Source organism: Canis lupus, chromosome 8, assembly GCF_011100685.1.
Source record: "Canis lupus familiaris isolate Mischka breed German Shepherd chromosome 8, alternate assembly UU_Cfam_GSD_1.0, whole genome shotgun sequence".
NCBI lineage: Eukaryota > Metazoa > Chordata > Mammalia > Carnivora > Canidae > Canis > Canis lupus.
This window is the reverse complement of record NC_049229.1, coordinates 1,226,613-1,240,693: the sequence shown is the minus strand read 5'-3', so window position 1 is coordinate 1,240,693 and position 14,081 is coordinate 1,226,613. Positions and strand designations below refer to the sequence as shown.

The following is a 14,081-nucleotide window of genomic DNA, read 5'->3' as shown; positions in this document are numbered from 1 at the left end:
GCAGATCCCAGGATAAACCGAGTGGGCCTGGTGGGGCCCCTCTCTACCCAGCAGGAGGTGGAGGCAGGTGCTGCCTTCTCTGTCTGCCCTGGAGCAGCCCCCAACCTTAGAACTCCTCAAATCTGCTGATTTTAAGTCCCAAGCATGATTGCTGAGGGAGACATTACAGCATTGTGTTGACCAGTCATAGGATCTGGAAGCCGGCTGGCTGGCTGGCTTCAAATCCCAGCTTTCCTGCTTACTCGTTATCTGCAAACTTAGTCAAGTTACCTAACCTCTGCAGTCCTCAAGTTTTCCTCTATAAGATGTAGCTAGTAATAGCGCTTCCTTCATGGGGCTGAGGTGAGGATTAAACCAGATGCAACATGGGGCGCCTTGCGTCAGTGGAGCATGTGACCCTTGATCTGGGGGCTGTGAGTCTGAGTCCCATGTTGGGTGTAAAGGTACTTAAAAATAAATCTTTTAAAAAAAGATTCATGAGAGACACATGAGAGAGACACACACAGAGAGAGAGAGAGGCAGAGACACAGGCAGAGAGAAGCAGGCTCCATGCAGGGAGCCTGATGTGGGACTTGATGCCAGGACCCTGGGATCACATCCTGAGCCCAAGGCAGACGCTCAACTGCTGAACCACATAGGTGCCCCTTAAAAATAAAATCTTAAAAAAATAAAATAAGATGAGGCACGTGAAGCCCTCGGGAGCTACAGGTTTTGCCACCACTTGTGCGGGAGATGTGGATGGAATCTAGGAGCATAACAGAGATCCCAGAGGATACTCTCTGTTGAGGGGCTGAGCCTGGGCTGGGAGTCCTGCAGGGCCCCGGGGAGGGGGGGTGCAGGAGGGGAGCTGCTGGAAGCAGATCCTGCCTAGCTGAGCATGCTTTAACCTTTCACGTCAGCGTCCCGGGCCTGCTGGCTCCTAGGCCCTGCCCGGAGACCGCTGGGAGAGACGGCAAGGCGTTTCTCCTCCTCTGACAGGGGAGGCGTTAGGCACAGAACATTCGGGATCAGCCAGTGGGGGACAAGCTGCCTTGTTTGCACTGACACCCTCCCTGGGTGATTACAGCCTCCAGTGGTCTGGGAGGGAGGGAGCAATCCGAGGACATGTCACATGGGGGAACTGGTGAAAGCAAGTTTTCGGGAAACAATAAATGAATGTTTTCTTTGGCCCGCGTATCGAATGAGGCTCAAATGGGGGCTGTGTTGCCAAACTCTGTGTGTGAGGAGGAGCTGGCTCCCCCGAACCGCCCTCTGTGTCTGCTGCCACAGCCTCCGAGTTCAGTGGCTCCCGCTTCCCGTGGCCCCACGACCTGCTGGGGCAGGCGGGTCTGGCGGGGAGGATGCACTCACCCACCCCGTACCACTGCGGACTTTTCTCTCTCGAGATTTTTGGACACCGTGGACATTCCCTGACCTCCTGGATATGTCCCTCTTAGTTGCGATTTTTAGAAATAATATTATTTCTCAATTTTAGGGTGACTTGAGGGCCACTGGCACTAGTGAAGTGGCCCTTTCAGAGGACTGGGGTCAGGGGATGTTTCTTGGGGTCAGGGGAAGAGCTCTGCACCCAGAAAACTCCAGTGGAAGTGGAGGTCATATTTACCTGCTGGGCAGAATGAGTCGGTGATGAGTAGATAGTGTAGCTGAGCCAGAGAGAGTGTTGGAAATTCAGAGACAGGCTTCTGCTCCCTGTCGGGAAGAATATGCTAACAGTTAGAGCCGTCCACATGTCAGCAGGTGTCCTCGTGGGTCGTGAGCTCCCTGTCACCTTAATGTGCAAGAAGTAAACTGCCAACCTCGTAGCAACAGACATGCCACCATCTGTGTCAGGAGAGTGTGAGAGCTGAAGAGAAAACCAGTGACGCCCCCAGCCCCGGGTGGTCTGACAGACTATGAGCAGCAGGTGTGACTTGTCGCCCCCAGATATGGACGAGTGCAGCTTCTCTGAGTTCCTCTGCCAGCACGAGTGTGTGAATCAGCCCGGCACGTACTTCTGCTCCTGCCCCCCTGGCTACATTCTGCTGGAGGACAACCGAAGCTGCCAGGGTGAGGCCATCCAGAGGGTCCCAGCTGGGGTGGGGGTCACCCGGGAAGGAGGCAGGATGTGGGCAGGAGTGGGTTCCAGGGGCTCCAGGGCAGCAGGCTCTGGCCGGGATTCCTGGCTGCCCAATCCCATGACCCATTCTCTGGCCTCAGAAAGGACACGGCTACTTCTGCTTCTATGATGAACTCCACAGACATGGGTGGCACCCCAAAGGGCCGGTCCGGCCGCCCCAGGAAAGTGTCTATGACCCCTGGGAGGACCCCAATTAGCGTTTCTCTACTGATTCCGGGAGCACGGCCTCCAGGGGAACTCACACAACTGACCGCCGTGTCCCTTTAAGAGTCAGGACCCCAGGCTGGGAAAGGGTGCATCTCCTTCCGATGGCTGCTTGGGCAGATTCCTCAAGCCCCACGGCCCACCTGCTGGGCCAGTGCAGGGGCAGGTGGTGGCTGAGCCTTGACCCATTTCAGCTCCTTGAACCTTCCTTACCTGAACACCAAAGGCAAGAATTCCCCATGTCAGTGCTGGGCAATAGAAATGTACAACCAGTTACAAATAGGAGCCTTATGCGAATTTAAAAAAAAAATAGGTACCATTAATTTTAAGAATACATTTTATTTTATATATTATTTAATGCAGTATGTTTACCATATGTACTCGATACAAAAACTACTGATGAGATACTGCATTCTTTTTTCGTACTGAGCGGTGGAAACCTGTGCCTGTTTTCTACTGACGGCACATTTTAGTTGTTGGCGGCCACACCTCAAGGGCTCAGTAGCCACCTGTGGCCAGTAGCTATCGTACCAGGTGATGCGCGATTCTATAGTAAAGGCCCAGGCGACCCCCACAGTGCACACATCTCGGAAGGCGCTGTCCCGTTTTAGCCTCTCCTCTACCCTGCATTTCAGATATCAACGAGTGTGAGCACGGAAACCACACGTGCAACCTGCAGCAGACTTGCTACAATTTGCAGGGCGGCTTCAAGTGCATCGACCCCATCCGCTGCGAGGAGCCGTATCTTCGGATTAGCGACAAGTAAGTCCTGGGAGAAACAGGAGTGTGAGGAGGGCCAAGCTCCAGAGGCTGCCAGCACGGCGTGAAGGACAGCGGCCCTGCTGGGGAACCGCACTGCCCAGAGATTGCCGATTGCACACACCCACACCCAGGACATCTTCTGCCCTCCTGTCTTCCCGTCCACATGTTTACTACCCAGAGTGACACCCATTCTTTGCCATGGAGACGAAGGGATGAGCTGGACCCATGCATCACGTCTTGTAGGAGTGCAGCATCCCACGGCAGTTTTCAGCTTGCAGGGTGCCTCCTGCCCTGAACAAAAGCTGGCAAAGGAGGACAGGGCCCAGCAGGTGGGGGTCCATTGCAGACGGCTTTGCGTGTAGCTAAGAGCTGTGCTTCCAGCCGCCCTGGGCCCTTTGAGGCTGAGCTGAGTGTCGGGAGGCCCCCCACGCCAGCTTCCAGGGCTGGTTCTCCCTGGGATCCTGCAGGCCACCCTCGCCTGTGCCTGGGGAGTGGACCCAGTTCAACTCACAGCCCGCATGCCCCGCATGAGGTCCCCCGCATGCCACTGGAAGCTGCCTGCCTCTGGGACCTGTTCCCTCACACTCCAGCCACCCCCTTCCAGCTCATTTCCTTGCTCCTGGGTCCTGTCCTCCTGCCAACCTGCGCAGGGCTGACCCTCACCGCTGCCCACACTCTGGAGTGCCCAGCCCCCTGACTTGCATGCGCCCCTTTCTGCCGTGTGGAAGGCATTTCTCCCACCGCCACACAGATACATCCCAGATCTTGGCACCACTACCTCCCCCCGCCCCCACAGCTATTTGTGATCCTCCTCAGCTGCCAGTCATCACGCCCTCCTGCAAGCTTCTTCATTTAGGGAGCAATTCTTTCTATGGGACACCTGCCATTCTAAGGGGCCATTTGGGTACCAGGGACATTTTGACTTGGCTATTTTGATCAGCCTTGAAAAAAAACCACAACTTTAGTAATTATTTTTATACATTTCTTTATTAGATGTTTGTTGAGCTCCTATTACGGGGCAGACACTATGCCAGGTGCCATGGTTCTTGCTGTTATGTTAAGGGAGGAGAAAGACATTTGGCAAATTGTCCCATAAGAGAATACGTGATAATGGACTGGGATGGGTGCTAGAAGCAGGAGGAATGGGAATTTACGGAAGGAAAATGTCTAGACTCGGGAGTCTAACAGCCCCTCTGAGGCAATGACATTGGAGCTGGAATGGGAAGGTGAGTCCATGTGAACAGAGTAGAAGAACAGAGGGAACAGTATGTGCTAGGGTTACAAGGTGTTGGTGAGCTTGGTGTCTTCAGGGGATGGAGGAGGTCCAGGGGCCTGCAGCCCTACTGAGCGAAGGGGCAGGGGTGGGAGGGAAATTCACAGAGGCCAGACCCCATTGGTCATATAGGCTAAGGTGGGTGTTTAATTTTTAGTCAAGTAGCAAGGGAAAGGGGTGACCACTGGAGACTCTTCAAGCAGGATGGAGACAGATCTGGTTTTTGTTTGATGATGGGCACTCTGGCTGCTATGTAGTGGCCTGAAGCGGGAGGGAGTTATTAGGCCACCCCAGAGGTCCAGGTGAGACGATGGTGGCCAGTGATTAAGGAGCTGAGGAAGGGCGCTTGGATTTGGATGATAGTCCGGAGATAGAACCAACCAGTGTTTGGAAGCTAGATGGGAAGCCTGAGGAGAGTGACAGGAACAAGACAAGACTGACTCCTAGTTGTGCCCATCAGAGCGTGTCCTGACAGACGTCCTCATCCCGTGGTAGCTCTGACCCCTGGGGGGTGTCTTAGGGGGAGGTGAGAGATGGGGTGCCGAGGGAGACATGCAGGGGTGTCCACAACAGGCAGCCCTTGGGAAGAGAATCGTGACATTGTATTACAACCATGCCGTGCTGGTGTTTCACATTAGCCACTTTGTAGTAAAGACATTTGTGTCCATGATTTACTTCTCCTCCTGGAAGATGGACTATTTGAGGTCAGGATCTCATTTATCACTACGATTCCAAAGCATCTCACATGGGTTCTAATACATAGCTAATTTAGAGAGTTCAGAGCTCTTGTGTACTGAACGCCAAGATGAGGTGATGCTCTACACAGAGCAGGCCACGTGCGTGGGGAGTGCGCAGGGACCGCCCAATTCCTGCCCATCTAATGTGCTTCCTCACTTCTAGAATTCCGTTGTGAGTACACATGTCTGGGGAAGTGAAGGGCTAGGTGGCCAGTGACGTGTCTTGCCCAGTAAATGTGCGACAAATGTAACACGCATTAGAGAAGGGCCAGTGTTCTGCGAACCAGACATCTGGGGTTTATGCCCTCATGGCAGGACTATCTGATTGGTCAGAATAGGCCATTCTCTGGGAAACAGGGAGTTTCAGCTACACTCTGGTGAGTTTTTAGAGGAGACCCAGGGGCAGAGAGGATCTACAGGTACAGCATGCGGAAGATAAAAGCAGGGTGGCTGGCTTTCCAGTGTCTTAGTGAGGAAGTAGGTATAAAGGAGCATCTGGAAAGGATTTGTCGCATTCTCACGCAATTTCCCTCCTCAACAGCCGCTGTATGTGTCCTGCTGAGAATCCTGGCTGCAGAGACCAGCCCTTCACCATCTTGTACCGGGATATGGATGTGGTGTCGGGACGCTCCGTTCCTGCTGACATCTTCCAAATGCAAGCCACGACCCGCTATCCTGGGGCTTATTACATTTTCCAGATCAAGTCTGGCAATGAGGGCCGAGAGTTCTACATGCGGGTAAGAGGGGATGGTTACCATCTTCCACCATCCTTGTGTTGTTAGCCTGCCACATGCTTCTAGAAACAGGTAGGAGAGCAGCTGAGAGGGGCAGGTGTGAGGAGAGGAAAGGAGAGTAGGGGGCAGTGAAGACCTCAAGGTTCTGATTCCTGTTACCTTCTGGGCAGCTCTATGAAAACTGCTTCTCCTGGGTGAGCCTCTGGGTCCTCATTGCACAATGAGAAGTTAGGCTGAGATGCAATCTTCTGCCTGGAGGAGACGCTCCCATATCTGGTTGTCCATCCACTCCTTTGACAAATACTTACCACCTGCTCTGCGCTTCCAGCAACTGAAAATGGGGTAGCGGAGGAACCATCCCCCAGATCCCCGCCCTCGTGCGCTTACGTTGCAGGAAATGTCATGGTGTCCTCACAGAGGTGGGCGCCATCTGTGGCGTCCCAGAGTCACCATCCTGGCTCTCTCCTTTGCAATGAAGTAAAATGAAATGAAACCAAACATTAGGTTACTTCCATGGCACCAGCCGTGTTTCAAGCACTTGGTGGTCACCTGGGGCAGTGTGTTAGCTCAGGTGAGGAGCATGCCTGTTGTTGAAGAAGGTTCAATGGGATAGCCCTGACTGTGTCAGGAAAAGATTTTAGGACACGTGTCCCCCAACATATTTGCTTCTTTGTTAATTCCTGTGCTGCTGTGCTCTTGAGCTTCACCTCTGGCAGTGCTGGGGTGGACGCACCTCTTTGGAGACCCTCTGTTTAGAACGATGCTTTTCATGTTTCGGTGGGAATTCGGGCACTGGCCCGGCAAGTGGATTCTGGAGCTTCCTGTCCAGAGAGTCTCTTCCAGATGATGGTGGTTGAGGCCTACCATGTCAGCGTCCTGTGGTCACTGTGACAAATCACCACAACATGGTGGCCTAAGACGACAGACGTTTATTTTCGCATGGTCCTGGAAGCCGAAACCCTGAAGTTGCATTCACGGAGCTGAAAGCAAAGCTCCCAGAGCCACAGCCCCTCTGGAGCTCTAGGGGAGAAGCCCCGCCTTGCATCCTGCAGCTCACCACCGGCAGCCAGCATGTCCCCACCTGTGGCCCTATCGCTTTAGCCCCTGCGACTTCCGTCACAGTGCCTTGGCTTCTTCGTGCATCATGTCCCCCTTCTCCGTCCAGCTCACGTAGGATTGGATTCAGGGCCTGCCCAGATAATCCAGGATAATCTCCCCATGCCAAGAGTCTTAATTTAGTCACAGGCTAAGATCCCGTTTCCTTTAAGGGAATATTTACGGGTTGAGGGGATTAGGGCCTGGCATCTCCAGGGGCCCTTCTTCAGCCAGGAATCCGCATCTCTGCACATGCAGCGTGCGGCCCCTGGGGGCGCTGTGGCGGGGTGGGGGGAGCTCTGGCCCATGGAAGCTCTCCCACTTGGAAGGGGTTCCGCCTGCCCCAGGGCCTGGGAGAGGACCACCAGACCACCACCTCCCTCCCTCCTGGCGGAATCTTCCCATCCTTGCCTCAGGGGCTGGGACGGTCTAAAACCAGGGAAACCTCAGAAGCAGTGGTTGGAACAGATTCGCAAAGGTCCCCGGGGCTAGTCCCCTGGTGCCTGCAGCCTCACTGAGATGCTTTTGGCAAGACCCTCCTAGGACCAGGTCCCAGGTGATAACATGGTCTAGGAGCCAGAGGCCTTGGGAGAAGAGGGACCGAGCTGAAGGTAGAGGAGCTTCTGCAGGATGAGGACGGAGCTGCATTTGTGTCTGTGCTTTCTGTGCTGTCCTGCAGAAACCTGCATCCTGGGAGCTGCTCTGGTCCTGCGGCCTTTGGGAGCATAAGCACCCAACCCCCCATCCCCGCATCCTCTAGTTCAGCCTCTCGCATTTGTACAGACACAGAGGGTCCCCACCACAGGGCACAAAGATGCCCCTTTTGGGGATTTAAAATACCACCAGTGATACCTCTTGCCTCGCATTTTTTCCCCCTGAGCAGAAAAGAAGATCGTCAGAAGGTGAGCTTGCCTGGGCAGGATTTCAGTCGCTAGAGCACCACCTGCTAGGATCCCTCCAGCCCCACGCGGTCCCCGTGTGGCTGCCTGAATGGGGTCCCCAGTGGCAGTGGGGGAAGCCGACTGTCCTGCAGGCGGAGTGGACAGGAGGGAGGAGCCTTCCCGGAAGCTTCCCCTAAGGACTTAGATGTCAGGGACCCTCAGGGACCCTTGAGACTCACAGCACTGAGCTGTAAGCTGGTGCCCTCTGCGACACTGACTAGGGCCCGCGTTCTTCAGTATTTATTCAGAAGAGGCTGTCGGGCCTCTGAGGCTGAAGGAACTCAGCGAGGGTTTGCGCCCCAGAAGAGAGAACAGGCACCGTGAGGGGCCCTGTGCAGCCCCGGACTCAGGGGCAGGGAGACGGAGAATGTGCCTGGGAGTGGGCCTTCCACCCTCAGTGGAGCCAGGCTGACCTCTTCCCTTGCTTTCCAGCGCTCACCAGCTGTGCGGCCTCAGGCACATCACCTAACCTCCCTGGGCCCCAATTTCCACATCGGTAGAGTGTGGATCATAGTATTTACTTTGGGATTAGATGGGATCAGCTACTTAGCCCAGGGCCTGGGACACAGAGCGACTGCTTCCATCCCACGGGCAGCGTTAGGCGAAGCTAAAACCCTCAGCGTCACTAACCCCCTCACATTGCGGCTCCAGACCTGTGCACTCCTGGGTGCTGTGAGGTTACCCCCGTAGGGCTGACAGGCATTCCGAGCTGCTGTGGAGTTGTCTCCTCCCACATCCAGCCCAGCTGCTTTCAGCAGAAACTTTACCCCTCTGCCTCTTGTGCAGTGTAGCTTCTCCCCTTCCCTGACCAGGGGTGAGGATTCTGAGCCAGCTTCCCCTCCCCCCACTGTTCACTGTGCTGCCTCTGGCTCCTCCTCCAGGACCCGGGGGTGCAGCTGCTGGGCGGGAGCATTAGGGGGGACCCAATTCTCACTAGATTGTTGCCTTTGTAAGCAGGCGTCAGTGCTGTGTCTGCGTCACGGGGATGCTTTGTGGGTTCTTTGGAAGTTCCCCTGAAGATGTTGCACTGGCCATTCCCTGGCGTGGGCATCAGGGCCCCTCCATGGGGCCATTGGTCACCCCGAAGCACCCTCACCATCCTCTGGCGCTCTGTCCTGCACACACCTCCCAGGGGCGGGGAGGAGGAGGTGGCGCCTCGACAGGGCAGGTGCCCCAACAGGCCACTCCCAGCGCCCTTCCCCTTGCTGTGGTTCTAGGTGGTGGGGGTGCCCTGTGTAGGCTTCTCCAGGACAGTTGGGACTGTTGTCTGCACTCCTAATGCCAGGGGAACCACAGCCCTGGATGGTTCCCATGACCCCCATCTGGCTTGAGTTGGGGGCTGGGAAGGGTGCTTAATGCAGCCTGGTGGTGAGGGGGCCCAGAGAGACAGAGCTGGCCGGGGCAGGGGGGGGGCCTCCCTGCAGGTGGTGGGTAACAGCTGCAGGAGCCCCTGAGCAGCGGGGCGCAGCCAGCATCACGCCCAGTGCCATCTCTACGTCCCTACGTCACTCCCTTTATTCTTCCAACCATCCTGTGGCCGGGGCCTGATGTGTCTGCGTGACTGTCCCAATGTCCAGATGTGGGCCTGAAGCACAGAGAGACAGAGGCTGTGTCCGTGGTCTCAGAGCAAGGACACACTAGAGCAGGACTTGAATCCCGCAGGCTCATCTCCAAATCTATACCTACTCTGACATTTCTCCTTAGGATGTGCAGTATTTTCACCTGCTCTTCTAGCTTTGAGATTCGGCAGAAATTGAGATGACTTTAACATCCAGTAACGGTAGAAAGTGTTCAATAACCAGTTCAAGTGTTCAGTAACTAGTCTTAGTTATTTTACATTGATAGCATTGATTCTTTTTTTAAGATTTTATTTATTTAGTAGAGGAAGACAGAGCAGGTGTAAGCAGGGGAGGGATGCAGCGAGAGGGGGAGAGAGAATGTGAAGCAGACTCCACTCCCAGCATGGAGCCCAACGTGGGGCTCGCTCTCATGACCCCGAGATCATACCTGGGCCGAAACCAAGAGCTGGGTGCTCAACCCACTGAGCGCCCAGGCGCCCCTGAGAGCGCTGCTGCTGCGGCTGCCATCAGGAGACCGTGAGCTCTGGGCCCTGGGTGTTGGCAGAACTGGACGGAGCATGGCGTGTAGGTGGGGCTTGCTGGCCCTCAGGCCTTCCCACTGAGATGCACCAGTTGCCTTACAAGCACACAGCACATGGACCACATACACCCACCTGGACGCCCGGGCTCATGTGCATGCAAACACACACCCCTTCCACAAGCACCGTGGGCAGCCCATCTCACCCAGAGCCCCAGACAGGGGACTGGGGACTGGGGGCCTTGGCCAGGTGACTCAGGGACACAAGTTGGGCCAGGAGGAGGAGCACGGTCACAGGTTCAGACTGTGCCAAAGCACGTTTACTCCATGACACCTGGACCAGGGGGCAGGTCCCGGGGAATGGCCCCGCTTGCTGAGGTCAGACAGTGCCGCCGGGCAGCTGGCTCTGGAAAAGGCCTGATGATGCTGAGAAGCAAGCCAGGAAGACGCACATGGGGGGCAGCTGGCAACCTCTGCCATGGCCCACGGGACTTGTGCCTTCTCTTGTCACATGCGTGGATTCAGCAGCGTGAACTGTGCAGCTTTGAGCCAGGCACTGAGAGTCCAGGAACAAACAGGATGTGGCCTGGGGGAAACCACACGGGGTGGGGGGAGGACAAATGGCCAGGCAAACATGGACAATGTCAAGTGGTGGTTCTTACCTGGAGCCGCGGCAGAGGAGGGTCAGGAGATTGAGATGTACGGAGACCGTATCAGAGACTGTGGTGGCCAGAGCAGAACAGGGTGTGGGCTTCAGACACTGCCACCTAGTGTGGTGATCTATGTACACTGTAGGGCCATAAGGATTAAATAAGGGATGTGCCCAAGGTCAAAGCCGAACGCCAGGGCTCCTAACCCCTCCCCAGTCATCATGACCGTTTTGCACCAGTGACCATGAAGCCAACCAATGAGCAGGGGCTCTGGGGAGGCCTCTTTTCCTTGATGCCCTTGGTTGTGCCCCAAAAGCCTAGTGAGTCGTGGAGGCAGCTGTCCTCAGCCTTCCTGACAGGTGCTCGAGGGCTCCCGTGTGCTTGTGGCCCTGGCAGGCATCAGACCTGCTGATCCCTTAGGGTCACTTCCCAATAGAGAGGCAAGAACCCTCTTATTCTCTGGAGACCTTTACCAGGCAAGCCCAAGGGAGCACCTTGGAGGTTCCCAGTTGCTCTGTTCCCCTCCCGGACCTCAGCCTCCCTCCCAAGGGCTGCCCGTGCTCAAGGTCCTCAACCCTTGGCCTTTGTTCATGCAAACAGCACAAGCTGCCAAGGTATTTGTCTATGTAAATGCTGTGGGCATTTCCCTCTGTGGCTGTCTCTTCTGAAGTGCTGGCCCTGTGCCCCGAGAAAGTTTTGCAAGAGTCCACAAGGAAGTCTGCACGATCCTCTGCGCAAGGAGACGCCAACTGTGCTGATGCTGATGGGAACAGAGGGAGCAGATGCCAAGAGGAAGTTTCAGTGACGTCAGGCTGATGATAGCCTGTGGACAGGGGAGGTCTCGGTTCCTGTCTGCCCCGCCCTTGCCATACTTGAGGCAGCTCTTGGGGATGGTAGAGCTTCATGGGGAGCCCTCCTTTTGTGGAGACAGATGAAACACTTGGTGTGGCTTTAAACAAGCCAACCATCTCGATTTTGCAGACCTGTTGCTTTCAGTTTCTGGGCACAGTGTTGGGCTCTGCAACCTCTCCTGTTCTCTCACGCCGTTCCCTCCCCAGGAGCCTGCCATCCGGCCCTGCAGGGACCATGGGCGTCTCTCCCTAAGGGCTGTGCTAAGGAGAAGCAGCGAGGCACGCAGCAGCCTCTTGTGATAGTTGGGGTGTGGTGGGAAAGGCCTGGTGTCTGGGCTCGGGCAGCACCTCTGCCCCTGCTGGTCAAGCACTAGGCCTTGGTTTGCTTATTTAGCAAACAGGGAAACAATGAGACATGGCTGTGGGATGGCAGTCCTCATCCCCAGATGGGGTCCTGGGCTCTTAGAGCAGCACTTCCCACTGTTGATACTGTTGATGTGCCCGTGAATCAAGTGGGGAGGAGTCCTGCTACAGAGTCTGGCTCGGTTTTCAGGTGTCAGGTGGGGCCTGGGATCCTGCATTTCTCACCGGCTCCATGCTGGTGCCAATGGTACTGGTCTGGGGACCACACCTTGAGTTAACCAGGCCTTTCGGGGCTTTTTATAAGGATGAAATACATGCAGGGCTCAAGCAGGCCTCACAGGTGGCAGGGCCTCAGTGGATGTCTGCCCTTTTGCTCGGGCTTCTCAGAAGTTTTAGAGACCGATTCAGCAGAGGAGAGACGCTCACAGGAAATCATTAGGGCCTCAGCATTGGGGTCACAGAGGGGTGAGGCTGGAGGGGCGAGAGGCTGCCTTGTGGGAGCTCTGGCAGGGACTACATGTCAGAGGCCCCAGAAGGTCGATCAACATCCACTCGGGTGGGTAAACTTGGAACGAGTCCCTGGAATTGTTGGTTTAGGAAATGAGTGTCCTGGGTGCATCGGAGGCCGGGTCGGCTACACTCCCTCATTTTAGAGACGAGGCCCTGAGATGTGAAGGGACAGCCCTCTGCCGTGAGTTCCGTCAGTTACTCGCTGTTTCCTTCAGGATAATACTCGCTGAGCACTCACTGTGTGACGGGCCCGGGCTGAGTTCCAGGGCTGCAGTGGCAAAAACCCTGACCCCAGCGCTTGTCCTACAGAGCTCGCAGTCTGGGAGGGACTAGACATCAGACCTAGACCAGTCCCTGTGGACGGCGATGCACGATGACAAGTGCTTCCCACCCCAGGCAGACTCGGTGCAGTGGTGGGGGGGTCACCAGGTGACCCGGACTAGGTCGGGGGATGCAGAGAAGGCTTCTCCAAGGAGGTGACCTTGCAAGTGAGCCCTGAGGGTTTAGCAGGACCGAGCCCGCTGGGATGTGGGCAAAGTCCGGGGAAGAGAGTGACTCCACAGGGATGCAGCTGGGCTGCAGTGCTGTCGGGGGCGGCAGGGGGGTGGGGGCGATTGGGGCTGCAGGGGCCCCTGCTCTGGGGATGGCACGAGAAGCCCCACACCCCTGATAACAGCTGCCCCCCCTTCTTTGCTGTTGCTCAGTGGCATCTGGGCTGCAGCTCATGTGCCCCTGGCGCCGGCCAGGCCTTCTCTAACCAGTGTGCTCGCCTCTGTCCACAGCAAACGGGTCCCATCAGTGCCACCCTGGTGATGACACGCCCCATCAAGGGGCCCCGGGACATACAGCTGGACTTGGAGATGATCACTGTCAACACCGTCATCAACTTCAGAGGCAGCTCTGTGATCCGACTGCGGATATACGTGTCGCAGTACCCGTTCTGAGCCGCGGGCTAGGGGCCCTGACACTGCCTCTCACCAGCACCAAGGGGACAGGAGAACGGGAGGAACGAGGGGGAGAGTGGAGTGAGGTGGAGGTGCCGCTTCTCTTGCTGGCGGCCCCCAAGGAGACGGCCCTGTGTCCTGACCCTGCCTGTGGCGTGGCGGCCCCGTCACTCCAAGGGCCATGCTTCCCCCACTCCTTACAACACAGTTATTGGAAAGTATTATCGGCACCTGACCTGAGATCCACGGTGATTTTTCAAGGTCTTCAGTTTATTTTCATATTTTCGAAGGAAATAGGTGAGGTTCGCGGGGGTCTGGGTCCTCGTTCAGAAGACTGTGAACAGCTTCCTGCCACCTCCTGTCGCCTTCCTGCTTGTCTCTGGCTCGTTGCTGCCTTGCCGGGTCCCCCCGAACCCCGGGACGTGGGCCGTAGCTAGTTTGCTTCTTGTCCGTGCAGAGGAGGATGGCAAGAAACCCCAGCGGGATCTAAGGGCTTTTATAGAGTCTATTTCAAAACCACATGTGGTATTTTCAGCCAGAAAAGAAGTTGTTGTTTTCTTTAAGTTTGTGTAACTGTTTAATCCTTTCTTGTGCATTTTGAGTATTTTTTAAAGAAATTAAATGATAGAATTCCTTAAAAAGGCCTTAAGACACATGTTATGTTCTAACTTCCCAAACCCAGTCTCCTCTCCTGTTTAGCCCAATGTTCTCTTCGAGGATCCCTTAACCATGCTTTCTTTAGAATTTTTACCCAACTGGGTTGGAAGGCAGAGGTCTCTAAACAGATTAAATATTTGAAGAGAT

General features: G+C 55.6%; 1 protein-coding gene across 1 annotated transcript in view; it reads left to right on the top strand.

Moving 5' to 3' along the window:
* FBLN5 (fibulin 5) overlaps positions 1-14,081 on the top strand; it is a 69,584-nt gene extending 55,503 nt beyond the window's left edge. The window contains exons 8-11 of the mRNA XM_038544113.1: positions 1,924-2,046; positions 2,956-3,082; positions 5,634-5,829; positions 13,116-14,081. Coding sequence (XP_038400041.1) covers positions 1,924-2,046; positions 2,956-3,082; positions 5,634-5,829; positions 13,116-13,277 — 608 coding nt within the window. The 3' untranslated portion in view covers positions 13,278-14,081. The remainder of the gene's footprint in view (positions 1-1,923; positions 2,047-2,955; positions 3,083-5,633; positions 5,830-13,115) is intronic.